The 19,347-nt window shown below is 37.9% G+C and overlaps 1 protein-coding gene across 1 annotated transcript in view; it reads left to right on the plus strand.

Moving 5' to 3' along the window:
- Positions 1-18,543, plus strand: part of LOC125226105 (elongation of very long chain fatty acids protein 7-like) — a 51,912-nt gene extending 33,369 nt beyond the window's left edge. Inside the window, exons 3-8 of the mRNA XM_048129969.1 lie at positions 11,249-11,317; positions 13,103-13,290; positions 13,987-14,064; positions 14,672-14,761; positions 15,949-16,158; positions 17,256-18,543. Of these exons, the coding sequence (XP_047985926.1) occupies positions 11,249-11,317; positions 13,103-13,290; positions 13,987-14,064; positions 14,672-14,761; positions 15,949-16,158; positions 17,256-17,675 (1,055 nt within the window). The 3' untranslated portion in view covers positions 17,676-18,543. The remainder of the gene's footprint in view (positions 1-11,248; positions 11,318-13,102; positions 13,291-13,986; positions 14,065-14,671; positions 14,762-15,948; positions 16,159-17,255) is intronic.
- The last annotated feature ends 804 nt before the right edge of the window (positions 18,544-19,347 follow it).

Raw genomic sequence — 19,347 nt, forward strand, 5'->3', positions numbered from 1 at the left:
AGCTGCACTAAACATTTACAAACATGTGTGAATTGAATAATAAATAAAGTTTCTTTCATACCTACATTCCTTTGAAGGTTCTTTTATCTCAAACACAAAAGCTAAACATGAGACATTAACTAATTTGGTATCACATTGACAATACAAATGGTGTTACAGTTAGCTGTCAAAATGTGAATCAGATAAAAGAATTACAAGTGTAAGTATGAGTATGACATATGGGTCATTCTACGAGACAGCGATTTTTGTCTTATTCCTCTGTCCTTTTTTATTTTTGAAATTTGACCAATAAGGACATACTCTTGTGAAAATAGATTTATTTTTAGACATAACTATGGTTTTGGCCCATATTTTTGTGAACTCAATGTTATTGAAATAAGTGGTCCATATAAAATTGGTCTATGGCAAATTAATTGAATCTTTAGAATACTTTTCAAGAACACAACTAAATTTGTGGACTCATATTTTGGTCTATAGTTTTTAGAATTCAAAAATATATCTAAATAAATAAATAAATAAATATTGGGGGACACTTCAGTGCGTTTTCATGTGATAATTGTTATCCGATCCGATATCGGATGTCGGAAAAATTTCAAAGGCAAAAATCCAAGATGGCGGCTTAAATGTATGGGATATTGTGAAAACGATCGGATACAGTCCATACGCAGATTAACCTAGCCCCAAACTAAGCATAGCTTGTACTATGGATGCTAGGCGACCATATAGATAATACATACATATTTGTATAGAAAACATCCATATCCATAAACAAAAATATATGTATCCATCACACAAATATAAAATGCCCTTTCCGGGATTCGAACACAGGACCATCGGCTTAACGGCTTACGTCTCTGTACAAATTTAATTGATTTCTGGAACATCTAATAAACTACTGGCAGATACATATTTAATTCTCTTTTCGGTGAAGGAAAACATCGTGAGGAAACCGGACTAATTCCAATAAGGCCTACTTACCCTTCGGGTTGGAAGGTCAGATAGCAGTCGATTTCGTAAAACTAGTGCCTACGCCAAACCTTGGGATTAGTTGTTAAAGCGGACCCCAGGCTCCCATGAGCCGTGACAAATGCCGTAATAACGCAAGGAGGATGATGAGATACATATTTAAATCGAACTTTTACATGTGTTTATTTAAAATTTTAACTAAAACTTACCGTTCATTAAGTCCATACGTTGTAGACATTGTGGTTCTTGAGGGTGCGCCAAAGTTCATATAAAATTGTTATATAGATTATTGGTAGTCCGAAAATGTTTCTCATACAATTTTACATTATAACGATCATTATTTATAACAATTTTATGTTAATAACTATCGTAACTTCGAATGACTTATGTTCATAATGACATTCATCATAAATACGTTTTATACTAATGTTTATGTTTATATACTTAATCGATGGAATCAGGCGTTACTTTGCGGAAATCCATGTTAATCGTAAACTAGAACTTTCCTTTGCTAATCCGCGAATAGATAACGTGCAAGTCAATCAGTGCTAACCTGTTATAATTACTTGCGTATTTTTTACATGCAATTAATTTTCCCACCCTCCCACCGCAAAAATAAAAATAAATACGCAAATAAATATAACAACCCACCACCAAATATACAAAACTCGACACGTGTTTCGCCTCTCTACGAGGCATCCTCAGGAGCTGATGTTGACGGTCCGAAGTCCCGCAACTGACTGATCGTCCCCAGAATGGTCGGCCATATTTATACTTTGTCCACCCCCCCTACCAAGCAAGTTAGATGGAAAAATTCGTAATAACGGCGATGACGCAACATTCAGCTGCTCATTAAGGATTAACCCCCTATTGTTGTACCTAATTATCTCCAACTGTTCTAGAACTCCCAAACGCAGCCCTTTCTCACATACATGTAAAACATCAAAAGAATGATTCTCTGATACAGTATGGTCACTCTCTATCAAATGCTTTGCAAAATTGGATCTCTCTGGATGGTTGTGCCTGTATGATGCCATATGCTCCTTATACCTAGTAGTGAAATTGCGGCCCGTTTGGCCCACGTACACTTTGTTACAAACATCACAGCTCAACTTATAAACCCCAGATTTTTTCCCTTTCTCGATCCTATCTTTGCCGTTACAAAGCTTGGAGTGCAAAGTGTTATTTGTCCTAAAGGCCACAGGAATGCCGTTTGACTTCAAAATCTTATAAATGTCCTCTGACACTTTGCCAACATAAGTAATGCTCGCTTGACACCTCTTAACCGGTTCAGAAGGACGTGCCGCATACAACATATTGTTAACCATAACCATTCGCTTCTTTCTGATGATGCCATCAACGATTGATTTATCATAACCGTTCGAAACTGCCAAGTGGTAAATATTGTCCAATTCGGCTCGATAGTGTTCTTCAGAAAGAGGCACAGACAACATCCTATGCACATAACAGTGAAAAGCGGCCAACCTATGCTGCCAAGGGTGTGTAGAAGAAGCTGGTATAACTGTATCAGTATGTGTAGGCTTGCGGTAAATTTGAAATTGATGGCTATTATTAACTCTAGTAATGGTCAAATCTAGAAAATTCAATGACTTGTCTTGCTCTAGTTCCTTCTTAAACTTGATCTTTGGATGTTTACTATTAAGCCCAGTAACAAATTCATCCAGCAGGTCCATACTCCCCGTCCAACAAATAATCAAATCATCTACGTATCTGAAGTAATACAATATATTATCATTCCCTGCAATATGCTGGTTCTCAAAGTGGTCCATAAAGATATCCGCCATTAAAGGACTCAGTGGAGAACCCATGGCTAAACCATCACTTTGCAAATAATACTGTCCCCCGAATCTAAAATAATTATGTTTCATACATATAGCAGTTAGATCTATCAACTCATCTACCTCCCCTGGATGTAAACGTTGCTTTTCAAAAAGGTCCCTTAGAATATCCAAAGTCTCCCCATACGGCACATTCGTAAACAAACTATCTACATCCAACGAAAGCAAGACAGCATTATCTGGAATAATAATATCTTTGATCTTTTCTATTAACTGCAAACTATTCCTCAAACAAAACTTCGGCCGGAACTGAGACTTTTCTCTAATAATGTGATTCAACCTCTTAGCTAGATTATAAGTTGGTGCACCCAAATATGAGACCACTGGACGAACTGGAATGTTATCCTTATGAATCTTAGGTAGCCCATAAAGAATAGGAGCTCGTGGATTCATTGGCACAACCATGCTCTTCTGATGTTCAGTTTCAAAAACAAACATAGAGTTTTTAATTGCCTGTCTCAGATCTTTCTGGAATCCTGGAGTTGGGTCTCTCTGCAAACTCGAAAAGCCATCACCTTGAATCAGATCAAGAACTTTCTGATTATAACTTCCTTTCTCCATAATAACAATGCAATTTCCTTTGTCTGCTTTCGAAACTACCAAATCATTTTCTCGCACTTTCTGTTGAATAGTTCTCAGTGCCAAAGCATCAGAACTAAATCCACCACCCTGTGCCGGAACAGTACTCTTAATAACATTGGCCACCATGGTCTTGGTATCTAAATCACCACGGCCCCGCACTATCGCTACCTCTGAATCCACAGCCAAATTCTCTAACGTCCCCTGAGTTATTTTTGGCTGGAAATTATATTTCAACCCTTTTCCTAAAAGCTCTACTTCATTCTCCGAAAACTCCACATCAGTTAAATTTTTCACACGAGGATGGAAGTCATGGTGAGGTGTTGGTTCCGTTTCCCTCCCCTCAAAAACGAACTCGAACTCGACTCCGTTAACCTACGCAATTTGTTTAGCTGAGTAGTATACATCTCATGTGCAAGTTCAGAAGCAAAGTATCTCGCCTTTTGGTCTAGGATATCAAACTCGAGATTATGCAACTTAAATGAGAGTTCAGAATACAACACTTTAAGATGCAGTTTCAAATTATCTCTAACCGAAAACCAATGGCGAGATTCTTCGTTCAACCAAATTCTCTGAGCCCTATTAACAGCCAACTTAGCAGCCCTCGAATTGCTACTACAACGCAACTGGATGTAATTAGGCACAACGTTCAAACGCTTGCACTGTTGATTAAACCACACATTCTGGACAGCTGCACGATGTTGTTTGGTTAGTTTGACATAAAGTCGTGCCTGTTCGGCCACGCTAGCCGTTTTCAAATAATCGATGGAATCAGGCGTTACTTTGCGGAAATCCATGTTAATCGTAAACTAGAACTTTCCTTTGCTAATCCGCGAATAGATAACGTGCAAGTCAATCAGTGCTAACCTGTTATAATTACTTGCGTATTTTTTACATGCAATTAATTTTCCCACCCTCCCACCGCAAAAATAAAAATAAATACGCAAATAAATATAACAACCCACCACCAAATATACAAAACTCGACACGTGTTTCGCCTCTCTACGAGGCATCCTCAGGAGCTGATGTTGACGGTCCGAAGTCCCGCAACTGACTGATCGTCCCCAGAATGGTCGGCCATATTTATACTTTGTCCACCCCCCTACCAAGCAAGTTAGATGGAAAAATTCGTAATAACGGCGATGACGCAACATTCAGCTGCTCATTAAGGATTAACCCCTATTGTTGTACCTAATTATCTCCAACTGTTCTAGAACTCCCAAACGCAGCCCTTTCTCACATACATGTAAAACATCAAAAGAATGATTCTCTGATACAGTATGGTCACTCTCTATCAAATGCTTTGCAAAATTGGATCTCTCTGGATGGTTGTGCCTGTATGATGCCATATGCTCCTTATACCTAGTAGTGAAATTGCGGCCCGTTTGGCCCACGTACACTTTGTTACAAACATCACAGCTCAACTTATAAACCCCAGATTTTTCCCTTTCTCGATCCTATCTTTGCCGTTACAAAGCTTGGAGTGCAAAGTGTTATTTGTCCTAAAGGCCACAGGAATGCCGTTTGACTTCAAAATCTTATAAATGTCCTCTGACACTTTGCCAACATAAGTAATGCTCGCTTGACACCTCTTAACCGGTTCAGAAGGACGTGCCGCATACAACATATTGTTAACCATAACCATTCGCTTCTTTCTGATGATGCCATCAACGATTGATTTATCATAACCGTTCGAAACTGCCAAGTGGTAAATATTGTCCAATTCGGCTCGATAGTGTTCTTCAGAAAGAGGCACAGACAACATCCTATGCACATAACAGTGAAAAGCGGCCAACCTATGCTGCCAAGGGTGTGTAGAAGAAGCTGGTATAACTGTATCAGTATGTGTAGGCTTGCGGTAAATTTGAAATTGATGGCTATTATTAACTCTAGTAATGGTCAAATCTAGAAAATTCAATGACTTGTCTTGCTCTAGTTCCTTCTTAAACTTGATCTTTGGATGTTTACTATTAAGCCCAGTAACAAATTCATCCAGCAGGTCCATACTCCCCGTCCAACAAATAATCAAATCATCTACGTATCTGAAGTAATACAATATATTATCATTCCCTGCAATATGCTGGTTCTCAAAGTGGTCCATAAAGATATCCGCCATTAAAGGACTCAGTGGAGAACCCATGGCTAAACCATCACTTTGCAAATAATACTGTCCCCCGAATCTAAAATAATTATGTTTCATACATATAGCAGTTAGATCTATCAACTCATCTACCTCCCCTGGATGTAAACGTTGCTTTTCAAAAAGGTCCCTTAGAATATCCAAAGTCTCCCCATACGGCACATTCGTAAACAAACTATCTACATCCAACGAAAGCAAGACAGCATTATCTGGAATAATAATATCTTTGATCTTTTCTATTAACTGCAAACTATTCCTCAAACAAAACTTCGGCCGGAACTGAGACTTTTCTCTAATAATGTGATTCAACCTCTTAGCTAGATTATAAGTTGGTGCACCCAAATATGAGACCACTGGACGAACTGGAATGTTATCCTTATGAATCTTAGGTAGCCCATAAAGAATAGGAGCTCGTGGATTCATTGGCACAACCATGCTCTTCTGATGTTCAGTTTCAAAAACAAACATAGAGTTTTTAATTGCCTGTCTCAGATCTTTCTGGAATCCTGGAGTTGGGTCTCTCTGCAAACTCGAAAAGCCATCACCTTGAATCAGATCAAGAACTTTCTGATTATAACTTCCTTTCTCCATAATAACAATGCAATTTCCTTTGTCTGCTTTCGAAACTACCAAATCATTTTCTCGCACTTTCTGTTGAATAGTTCTCAGTGCCAAAGCATCAGAACTAAATCCACCACCCTGTGCCGGAACAGTACTCTTAATAACATTGGCCACCATGGTCTTGGTATCTAAATCACCACGGCCCCGCACTATCCTCGTGTGAAAAATTTAACTGATGTGGAGTTTTCGGAGAATGAAGTAGAGCTTTTAGGAAAAGGGTTGAAATATAATTTCCAGCCAAAAATAACTCAGGGGACGTTAGAGAATTTGGCTGTGGATTCAGAGGTAGCGATAGTGCGGGGCCGTGGTGATTTAGATACCAAGACCATGGTGGCCAATGTTATTAAGAGTACTGTTCCGGCACAGGGTGGTGGATTTAGTTCTGATGCTTTGGCACTGAGAACTATTCAACAGAAAGTGCGAGAAAATGATTTGGTAGTTTCGAAAGCAGACAAAGGAAATTGCATTGTTATTATGGAGAAAGGAAGTTATAATCAGAAAGTTCTTGATCTGATTCAAGGTGATGGCTTTTCGAGTTTGCAGAGAGACCCAACTTCAGGATTCCAGAAAGATCTGAGACAGGCAATTAAAAACTCTATGTTTGTTTTTGAAACTGAACATCAGAAGAGCATGGTTGTGCCAATGAATCCACGAGCTCCTATTCTTTATGGGCTACCTAAGATTCATAAGGATAACATTCCAGTTCGTCCAGTGGTCTCATATTTGGGTGCACCAACTTATAATCTAGCTAAGAGGTTGAATCACATTATTAGAGAAAAGTCTCAGTTCCGGCCGAAGTTTTGTTTGAGGAATAGTTTGCAGTTAATAGAAAAGATCAAAGATATTATTATTCCAGATAATGCTGTCTTGCTTTCGTTGGATGTAGATAGTTTGTTTACGAATGTGCCGTATGGGGAGACTTTGGATATTCTAAGGGACCTTTTTGAAAAGCAACGTTTACATCCAGGGGAGGTAGATGAGTTGATAGATCTAACTGCTATATGTATGAAACATAATTATTTTAGATTCGGGGGACAGTATTATTTGCAAAGTGATGGTTTAGCCATGGGTTCTCCACTGAGTCCTTTAATGGCGGATATCTTTATGGACCACTTTGAGAACCAGCATATTGCAGGGAATGATAATATATTGTATTACTTCAGATACGTAGATGATTTGATTATTTGTTGGACGGGGAGTATGGACCTGCTGGATGAATTTGTTACTGGGCTTAATAGTAAACATCCAAAGATCAAGTTTAAGAAGGAACTAGAGCAAGACAAGTCATTGAATTTTCTAGATTTGACCATTACTAGAGTTAATAATAGCCATCAATTTCAAATTTACCGCAAGCCTACACATACTGATACAGTTATACCAGCTTCTTCTACACACCCTTGGCAGCATAGGTTGGCCGCTTTTCACTGTTATGTGCATAGGATGTTGTCTGTGCCTCTTTCTGAAGAACACTATCGAGCCGAATTGGACAATATTTACCACTTGGCAGTTTCGAACGGTTATGATAAATCAATCGTTGATGGCATCATCAGAAAGAAGCGAATGGTTATGGTTAACAATATGTTGTATGCGGCACGTCCTTCTGAACCGGTTAAGAGGTGTCAAGCGAGCATTACTTATGTTGGCAAAGTGTCAGAGGACATTTATAAGATTTTGAAGTCAAACGGCATTCCTGTGGCCTTTAGGACAAATAACACTTTGCACTCCAAGCTTTGTAACGGCAAAGATAGGATCGAGAAAGGGAAAAAATCTGGGGTTTATAAGTTGAGCTGTGATGTTTGTAACAAAGTGTACGTGGGCCAAACGGGCCGCAATTTCACTACTAGGTATAAGGAGCATATGGCATCATACAGGCACAACCATCCAGAGAGATCCAATTTTGCAAAGCATTTGATAGAGAGTGACCATACTGTATCAGAGAATCATTCTTTTGATGTTTTACATGTATGTGAGAAAGGGCTGCGTTTGGGAGTTCTAGAACAGTTGGAGATAATTAGGTACAACAATAGGGGTTAATCCTTAATGAGCAGCTGAATGTTGCGTCATCGCCGTTATTACGAATTTTTCCATCTAACTTGCTTGGTAGGGGGGTGGACAAAGTATAAATATGGCCGACCATTCTGGGGACGATCAGTCAGTTGCGGGACTTCGGACCGTCAACATCAGCTCCTGAGGATGCCTCGTAGAGAGGCGAAACACGTGTCGAGTTTTGTATATTTGGTGGTGGGTTGTTATATTTATTTGCGTATTTATTTTTATTTTTGCGGTGGGAGGGTGGGAAAATTAATTGCATGTAAAAAATACGCAAGTAATTATAACAGGTTAGCACTGATTGACTTGCACGTTATCTATTCGCGGATTAGCAAAGGAAAGTTCTAGTTTACGGTTTATATACTTATTGATCATAACGATTGCGAGGAATATAATTTATCGTTATATTATTGTTAATAGAACAGACATCACATGTGACAGTCCAGTTAGGTGCGACGACGAGCGTAGCGAGGAGGAGCGTGTTAGGTTGACCGTGAGCGAACCAGAAACGAATTTTTAATGTAAATTGTATATGTCACTGTAAAAGCTTCAAGCGCGCTTCTATAAATGGGACAAGTTTATCATAGAACTTCCCCAAAACTTTTTAAATAATTTTATGATGAATGATTTTCTTAATCACAAAATTATGAATGTTATTAAATATTTGTATAGAATTTATGATTAAAATTTTTCGACTAAATGATTATTATGAACAGTGATAGTAGTACTATTGATAATAATGAAACAAAATTATGATAAGTAAAATTATGAGAAATGATCATTCGGAGCATAAATCGGTATAAACAATACTTTTATAACAAATAATTTTATATGAGCCAATATGGACCCGGTTCTTGAGCTTGAATCGTCTGGTATGTAATGCTGATTTTGGACCAGTCTGAAATCCAAGCGGAATAGTTATTCGCGGTCGCGCACTTCACTGTTGTATGGTATTAGTATTATTAGGAGTGCCACAAGGCTCAATTTTAGGTCCATTCCTGTTTTTGGTTTATATAAATGATTTGCCATGTATAGTGAAAAACTTTTGTGAAATAGTACTTTTTGCTGATGATACATCACTGCTTTTTAATGTTGACCGAAAATCTACGGATTACAATGTAATTAATAGCACGTTAGCTGATGTACTGCAGTGGTTTACTGTCAACAATTTACTTCTTAATTCTAAGAAAACCAAATGTATTCGATTTTCTCTGCCGAATGTTAAACCAATCGATACAAAAATACTTTTGAATGATGAATGCTTAGAGATGGTAGATACAACACTGTTTCTTGGTTTAACATTGGACAAAAATCTACAATGGAGTCCTCATATAAAGAAACTAGCAAGCAAATTAAGTTCAGCCGCATACGCCGTTAGGAGAATCAGGCAACTGACTAATGTTGAGACAGCTCGCCTAGTGTATCATAGTTATTTTCACAGTGTAATGTCATACGGTATTCTGGTTTGGGGCAAAGCAGCTGACATACAGACTATCTTTGTATTACAAAAGAGAGCCATTCGTTCTATTTACAACTTAGAAACACGTGAATCAGTAAGAGAACTCTTCAAAGAAATTAATATCTTAACTGTAGCTTCCCAATACATTTATGATAGTATAATTTATGTTGTTAAGAATTTAGACTGTTTCACTAAGAATTCTGATATCCATAATTATAACACTAGAAACAAAAATAAGCTTGCCATAAAGAAGTTTCGTGTCCGTAAAGTACAGAAGTCATTTGTTGGGCAATGCATTCATTTTTATAATAAGTTACCTGACACTGCTTTGAGATTACCCCTCCCAGCTCTTAAGAACTACTTAAAAAAATCATTGATGTTAAAGGCTTATTACAGAGTCGAGGACTATTTGACAGACAAACATGCATGGCCCGAACCAGAAACTACAAAAAACGAATAGCAATTAAAATAATTGTATTATGTATAGAGGACACAGTTCAGATAAGAAAGCACATCAAATATTTTATATTTTATGTTGTGTAGGTAAATTACATATTTAATGATATTGAGATTCATATTATCTTTTTCTTCTATGACAATTTGATATGTTTTCTCTGAAGAAGAACGACGTATTATTAAGCATTAATATAATTTATTGAAATTGATTTCCATAGAGTACCTAGTCTGTTCATATTCTTTGATGAATACTTTTGCATGTTAAATTGTATGTTGTTATTTAATGCATGTTAATTATAAGATGTAATGTTTTGAAAAGAAGTTGCCCGCCGAGTTTCTTGCCGGTCCCATAGTGGATACCCCCCTCCCAACTGAGGGGGGACTGAAATCTTCTCGAGGCTGAGGCGTAGGGTTAGAGCCGGCGTAGCTTTATTTGACGTTCATATGCGCATTGTAATATGCCTACTTGAAAAATAAATATTTCATTTTCATTTTCATTTTCATATGTGTTCACATTTTTTTTTTCACAAATAACAACGATTAGGGCCATTTGCACCAACGAAAATGGAGGGTTAACCCGAGGGTTAACCCGCCATTTTATATGGAATTTGACAGATGACAGCCCACTAACCCTGAGTTAAGTGGTTGGTGCAAGTGGGTCTTAATGAAACAAGTCTGACAACTCTGACTGACTTTTAGTGACAAGTAAAATGTAAAATCATTGCCATATAAAGTTTTTAAATGGCTGTCAAAATACTGACTGGTGCAGCCCTCATTTTGTCGGCTTTTCCATGTTAAACTGTATGGTGTCAAATTAGTTCCAACAGCTGCCGCTAGTATTAATGTTGGACATTGGTTGGATTGGACATGCCAATAAAATGACGTTTATTTATGACAATCAGCGCCACTCTATCATGCAACGTGGCCAATATAATACGTATAGGAAAACGTTGTATGATTTTTAAACATACAAACTTTTTCTTTTTAACCTCAAATATAACTGGCCACATACAACGTCAACGCCACTTTTAGAGCAAAACTGTCAAATTAATACTTATTGACGCACTATCAACAATTGTTAGATTTGTGAAATAAATAAGGGTTTTCTTATATTTTCAGGCGAAGGGATCAAAATGAGCTACCTTGAGAAGGTGGACCGGTATCTGGACTCCCTAAAGGTTGGAAAAAGTGAGTACAAATTCTTTAGTTCATCAAACTACACACGGGACATAATAAAGAGGTACTTTATTTACTAGATTTCATTTCATTTCATTTATTTATTTGCCATAAATTGTATGTTTACGATGGTACATGTACATGTTTAATGAGTTTCAATACAATGTAGCATTATTTAAACAATGTTTACAAAAGTAACACTAGCATGCAATACATTTTATTTTATTTTACATGCTGAAAGTACTCTACACAGCTCGATAAGATATTTTTTTAGACGATTGAAGAATGTAGTGGGTGCAAGAAACTTTATTTATATCGGTAAGGCATTGTAAACCCCTGTCGCTACCTGCCTGTGGCATCTCATGAACAATGCTGATTTGCTCACAGGAGCCTGGACGTCATGGGCAAATATCTTGTTGAGCCTTTCGCTATTAAAGTTTGTGTTCGGCGGATATGTACTAGGAGATTATCGAAGGGTTAACGATCAAACCCGATACCTTCTATACTATTCTAAAAAGGCTCTTGAGACATTTCCTAGCTATATTGGCACGCAGATACTCTTTACGACGATGCCGCCAGCTCTTAGTTTAACAGAGTTATGTCAACCAGACGTTTTGCGGTTCCAGGCAAGACTCAAAAAAAGCGTCCGTCGTTTAGAATATTTTACTGCTCTGTATGTACTCGTATAAAATAATTATCCTCTTATTTAGGTACCAATGTCGACGGCTTTAGGAGTAAGAACAATTCCGACTCATATCACAGAATATGTGATATTACAAGGCTCACTGCTTTGATGTTCAAAAAATGCCGCCTTTCACAATTCTTACCTATATTAACAAACGTACCAAATGCGAGCAGCCGACATTGAGTTCTATTGCATCGCAGGAAGGTCGTCACCAATGATTGGGCCGTGAATGCGCGGCCGCCGGCAAGTACAGTATCAGTATCAGCTGCAAAATTCCATGGAGAAATTATGAATGAATTCATTGATAAATTCGCCATCCACTTTTGCGGCTGATAGTACTTGTAGCTCGGCGAAAGAAGGGCGGACTGAGTATATTGATCTTATTGTCTTGTTTACATAAATTATGGGCGTTCCTTGGTCGGCCCTTGGACATCTGAACGGCTACACACACCAAATTGTAGTTTAGTTAAATTAACCTCGGTTAACTCACACGTCGTCTTAAGGCACTGGTCCCACCGTGAGCTAGTAAGCTATGAGCTATCGGCTATAAAAACGAACAAAAGATAAGCACTCCCGTGCAAATAAAAGAGACACGGCGATATTGATAGCTCACCGCTGGACTATAAACATAAACATCGCCGTGACTATAAACATCGCCGTGTCTCTTTTATTTATACGGGAGTGCTTATCTTTTGTTCGTGTTTATAGCCGATAGCTCATAGTTTACTAGCTCGCGGTGGGACCAGTGCCTAATACAGTAAGTACATTAGTATGGAGACTGGCGAAACTAGATCTGAAAGGACAGGACAGCTAGCGCTGTTAATACTGCTGCCTATTGATTTGTATGAAAAAAGAAACCCCAACACGAAAAGAAGAAGAGACGGCCGCTATATGACGTCACCGCTATCTTCTTCATTTATTATAATAGGTATATGGAATTCCTGCAGGACTATTCCTTGGCGGCGTCTATATTTCCCAGCTTATATAACCCTTCTTTCAACTCAAGGGCTCGCTCCATCGTAGGCCACGTCTTTGCCTTGGCTAGTCTGTGTCCATTTGTAATCCATTTATAATTTTAAATGTGCTTTACAGAAATAACTGTTCTATTTCAGGTGCCCTAGTGGATTCCTGGTTCATGATGTCCAGCCCCATCCCTATCCTGTGCGTCGTCATCGCGTATCTGATCTTCGTGCGTGTCGGCCCCGGGCTCATGAAGAATAGGCCCCCGCTCAGGATCACGAAGCTCATCACGTATTACAACGCGACGCAGGTGCTGCTGTCTGTGATGATGGTTTATAAGGTGAGTAGACTCCTAAGACTTTTCAACTTGAAGTGTTGTCAACTTATTCTAAATTGTATACTTTTCTATATGATGTAATTTCCTTTGTAATGTGTATACTTTCCGTGGTATCATTCGGTATGGCCCTGACCGAAGATCAGCGTTGGCCTCCCAGGCTAACACCATGCTGAGTCAGGACCATCTTCATGGCAATTATGTGTACCTACTTACCTTTTTGTGATGTTATGTGTGTAAATAATTCTCTGTTGTTGATCTGTATTTGTGTGTGCCTTTTTTTGTATTATTTTGCCATGAATAAAAATATTTCTATTTCTAATTCTATTTCTAAGTCTACATTCCTATTTTGATAGCCAGTTTGTGAATATTATACTATACTACATCGTCATTTGCTTGCCCTTATCCCTTATCCGAATTACTTGGGGTCGGCGCAGCATGTCTTTTCATTCCATACATCTCCATCGGTCGTCATCTCATCAAGCACTTGCATTCGTTTCATTATCATCTCTCAAACAGTCCATCCTTTTCTTTGTCTTTTCTCTCCCGCTTCCTCCTTCCACATTCATCCGTAACACTTGTCTAATATTATACTGAATATAGACAATAATGGACAGTGGACACTTCTGTATTTTTTTTTATGTGCTACTTATGCTATCGGTGCAGAAAAGTGTAAACTGAATACCTGTTCTTTCTTTCCAGGCACTAAATTTAAACATATTCCGAGATGGAGTGCTATATGCGGGGTGCAGATATCCATCGAATACGCAAAACAAACAGGTATGTTTAAGTAACACGTAGGAAAAGTACAAGTTAACAACTTTTATCGTAAAAGTGGAATTGCTGAAATATTTGGGTAGGCGCAAGTAACTAGATAGAAATCAAAACGCTAAAGATTACCATCATATCACAGTGATGTATAATGAAATTATATTCAAATTTTAAACAGGTATCTCCATTCATAGAAAAATATTTTAATATGTGTTTTTTTTCTGTGACTGGGAAAGTGTGTGTATCTGTTTGTTTGTCCGTCTTTCACGGCAAAACGGAGCGACGAATTGACGTGATTTTTTAAGTGGAGATAGTTGAAGGGATGGAGAGTGACATAGGCTACTTTTTGTCTCTTTCTAACGCGAGCGAAGCCGCGGGAAAAAGCTAGTACTTGTCAGTGGCGGCTGGTGAGAATTTCTGCTAGGCAACACCAAAGCAAAAATAAATCTACCTTAAGTAACTTAACATTAGGTACTTTACTAGTAATCAATTTTAGGCAAGCCGGTGGGAATCGGCTTGTATGGACCAGCCGCTGCTGGTACTTGTATAGTTTTATTGCTGGCTGTACAAATTGATTCCTATTGAATCATTATGATTTTGGTTTTTTTTTCGGCAGCTCTTGGAGCTAGGCTGGTGGTACTTCTTTGCCAAGTTCACTGAACTCCTCGACACTGTGTTCTTCGTGCTTCGGAAAAAGAACAAACAGGTAAATCGCTTGGCTATTTTCCATCAGCTTTATTTACGCATGTTTCTTTTCGAAATTGAATGTGCGAAGGTCAATCCCTCCTTGCTCCCAAATATTTGCAGTATTATCATTTTTCTAGCGTTGTAGCATCACGCACCGCAACGGCTCTTGAAAGTCTGGGTTCCGCTTTGTGAACTAAACCCACCTGTCAACTGACCTTCTCAAACGCAAACTAGGCCCTATTAGGATTTCCTCACGATGTTTCCCCTCACCGAAGAGCGAGCAAAAAAATCAAAAACCGGATATCAACTTTTGAGAAGAGTCTCTCTCTGTCTATACATTAACCCCCATTATATATAAACGTTCACTAAAGATATCAAGCCGATAAAGTTCGTTTTCCCCTCACTAGCTCGGAAACACGTGTTTTGTCCTTTAATACCAGCGGGTAAAAACGCATTTTATCCACTAGTGGATAAAGTAATTTGACCTTGAATATAGCCAAATGTTCTGCTTTAAAATTGATAAAAGTGGATTAATCTAGTGATAAAGATGTTTTACCACCTGTGGAACTACTGGAAGCAGTGATAAACGCATTTTTTGCGTTGTAGTTTCCTCGCTATAGTCAGGGGAAAAGTTTTGTGTTACACACGGGTGCAAATGTATTTTTCCCCTCACTAGCTCGGAAACACGTGTTTTGTCCTTTAATACCAGCGGGTAAAAACGCATTTTATCCACTAGTGGGTAAAGTGATTTGACCTTGAATAAAGTCAAATTAACTGCTTTAAAATTGATAAAAGTAGGTGAATCTAGTAATAAAGATGATTTACCACCTGTGGAACTATTGGAAGCAGTGATAAACGCATTTTTTGCGTTGTAGTTTCCTCGCTATAGTGAGGGGAAAAGTTTTGTGTTACACTCGGGTGCAAATGTATTTTACTTCTCGTGTGTTAAAAAACTCGCAAGTTCAGGATTCTATTCTCGAACCACTCGCTTCGCTCGTGGTTCAACTATAGAATCCTTTCACTTGCTCGTTTTTCAATTCCACACTCGGCGTTAAAATACAACTTTGCCCCCTTGTATAACAAATAACTATTGTCCCTTTCCGACGTATTTATCTGATAGAAAGGGACAAACGAACTTTATCGACTTGATAACTTTAGTGAACTGGTAACAGTGTAAATGAAAGCTTAAGGACATCTATTTTTCAGGTGACGTTTCTCCACGTGTACCACCACGGCATCATGGCTCTTTACTCCTGGAGCTACCTCAAGTTCGCCGCAGGCGGCCAAGGGACCATCCTCGCCCTCCTGAACTCTGCCGTCCATGTCGTCATGTACTCTTACTACCTTCTCTCTGGCCTGGGACCTCAGTTCCAGAAGTATCTGTGGTGGAAGAAGTACGTCACCACACTGCAGTTGGTAAGATTCAATTTGATTATAAATCTTGTGCTCACCCTTGCTCTTCTGAACTGTGCCGTCCATGTTGTCGTGTATTCATACTACCTTCTCTCTGACCTGGGACTTCAGTTCCAGAAGTATCTGTGGTGGAATAAGTACGTCACCACCCTGCCTTTGGTAAGATTTAATTTGATTATAAATCTTGTGCTCACCCTTGCTCTTCTGAACTGTGCCGTCCATGTTGTCGTGTATTCATACTACCTTCTCTCTGACCTGGGACTTCAGTTCCAGAAGTATCTGTGGTGGAAGAAGTACGTGACCACACTGCAGTTGGTAAGATTCAATTTGATTCTAAATCTTGTGCTCACCCTTACTCTTCTGAACTGTGCCGTCCATGTTGTCGTGTATTCATACTACCTTCTCTCTGACCTGGGACTTCGGTCCCAGAAGTATTTGTGATGGAAGAAGTACGTCACCACACTGCAGTTGGTAAGATTCAATTTGTTTCTAAATCTTGTGTTCCCCCTTGCCCTTCTGAACTGTGCCGTCCATGTTGTCGTGTATTCATACTACCTTCTCTCTGACCTGGGACTTCGGTCCCAGAAGTATTTGTGGTGGAAGAAGTACGTTACTACACTGCAACTGGTAAGATTCAATTTGATTCTAAATCTTGGACTCGTCCTTGATTTTCTGAACTTTCGTCATTACGTCGTCATGTCCTCTTGTTATCCTCTGGCTGACCTGGGCCCTCAGTTCCAGAAGTTTGTACAAATCTGTATGTGAGCAGTTCCCGGCAACTTTGTACAAAGCCACGTCAGCATTGGTAACAAAATAGGAATTAATAAAAACAAATTTAACTTTTTCCTTAATTTTTGTACAAACTTTTCGAGAACTGCTGATGTTTGCTCCCATGGGAAACGTACGTCGTCGACGGAACATTTTAGAATCGGGGACATTTGTCAGTTAGTTATCTTTTCACTTGATATTGAACCCATTTTTATATATTTTTTGTCACCGTAATTATTAGAACTGTTGTGCCCAAGCGAGGGTCGTCCTAATGATCATTACTTTAGATGCAAAATTAAGGGTTTTCTGATATTTTGTTTGTTTTGTTACAGGTGCAATTCTTGATTATGCTCGCTTACTGCATATGGACTCACTTCTCCCCAAGATGTCAGTTCGCAGTCGGCTTCACATACTTTATATCGGCTAACGTGACCATTTTCCTCTGTCTCTTTCTTAATTTCTATTCCAAAAGCTACAAGAAGAAGAAAAGTGGAGAAAAAGAGGTACAGAATGAATTTGAGAAACAAAGAAACGGGACCAAACAAAATGGCGTTGAAGCGAATGGAATCGCAACGGGAAAGAACAACGGGGTGTGCACAAATGATTGTACAGATCTTTCCAATGTAGAAGAGGTCCCATGCGCAGTTGACAAAGCTTGTGGAGACTACATCAAGAAAGGGAAAGTGTTCCTCACTAGACGCACAGCCAAAGCGTGCGGAGAACTAGATTACGAAAGCATAATAAAGAAATGATTCTTATGGTTGAACAATATGGTTAGTTCCGGGTTTTTTGAGACTGAATTTTGTGATGGCGACGATAAACGAAATAATTTAGGAGCGATTGATAAGTAAATAGGAAAAATTGTTTTACTATTAAGGACGTATGAAATAGAGCTTAAAATTGACTTTATTTTTAATTAAGACAGTGTCAATTCTGTCACTGATATGTTGATTGTGCTAATAAATTTTATTGACGAAAAGATGTTTCGGCATATCGTAGTTAAAGTGCAGAACATTTTTATGCTGTTGAACTATTGAACGTACCAGTGAGACGATACGCTTTAAGATGTAAATTATATTAATATTAAAATGCCAACCGCACAATTTTAAATAATGTAGATGCTAAGAATTTTATTATTGAAACTATCGCCTTACGCTGATATTGTTTAGCGAATAGTATTTCAGGTTAACATTGCAAATTAACTGTAGAAGAAAACAAATGTTTCTGTGTCCGAACTAAATTAGTTTAAAATGTATATGAATTGCGAGCAGAATAAGCGCTTTATTTTATAATTAAATAGCACTGTATGAAAAAATGTTCTATTTTATCTGTTTTGTAACTTGTCAAAACGTGACTGGACAAAAACTACAGTTTGAAAAATTATGAACGGTAAATTTCAAACACTAACTTAACTAGTAATAAAAGTGACTCGCACAGTCAAAGTGAACTAAAAAAATAGATTAAACTATGCGGTTCACTGGATCTAGTAGATCGGTTAGCGCAATACTGTACTTAAGATAGGTTAGTTATTATGAACAAGATTTAATTTATATAAGAAATTTGCCACTGTGGCGTGTACTTTTTAGTTTTTTGCCAAAATAAATGATCTGTAAAAAATTATCTTGTTTATTTGTGATGTGCAAACATTCAGTGTGTATATGTTTTCTCAAGTTTTTTATATAATACATGATTAAGTTACATTTAAAAATTTAGATTTCTTTTATTAATTCCACTTAAATCGTAAGTATTTTCGATTTGAATTTATATAAGTGGTGACGTAACTAAAAACCCGAGATTTTGAGTAACATATTTTGTGTAAAACTTTAAATATAAAATGCCTATAAGCAAAATGGGTCAATCCGCGGCAAGAGTAACGTAAGTCACGATTTTATGGCATGTTACATTTATTCACGATACAAGTTCAAGTTATAATCTATCTCTAAATAAGTGTTAGTATATATGTCAGTAAGATAGATAAAGCCGTTATATAATACCCTATAACATAGTTCGATTAATTGCTAATAGGAAGTAACTATAATGTTACTAGTTTGGTGATATATTTTATGACTGGATTCAGTTTAGTGAAATGATTGTAGGCGAGTGCGGCTGTATATAGTTATAACCCTAGGGATATAATTAGCAATTAATCGCTCTCCTATGTTACGACATATAATTATATCCCTAGGGTTATAACTATATAACGGCTTTATCTATCTTACTGCGACATATACATAGATCATTTGGAGCTACAGCTATTATTGCAAATTATTTGAACTACAGTTCAAATAAACTCTATGAAGTCGTGACTCACGTTACTTTTACGTGGATTCACCCAAATGGAACTCCAAATCTTCACTAAAAGATCAAATTCGAGATAGTATAAAAGACGGTCAAATTACTTTATTGTTGCATACAGATCTGTCG

Source organism: Leguminivora glycinivorella, chromosome 5, assembly GCF_023078275.1.
Source record: "Leguminivora glycinivorella isolate SPB_JAAS2020 chromosome 5, LegGlyc_1.1, whole genome shotgun sequence".
In the NCBI taxonomy this organism is placed as follows: domain Eukaryota; kingdom Metazoa; phylum Arthropoda; class Insecta; order Lepidoptera; family Tortricidae; genus Leguminivora; species Leguminivora glycinivorella.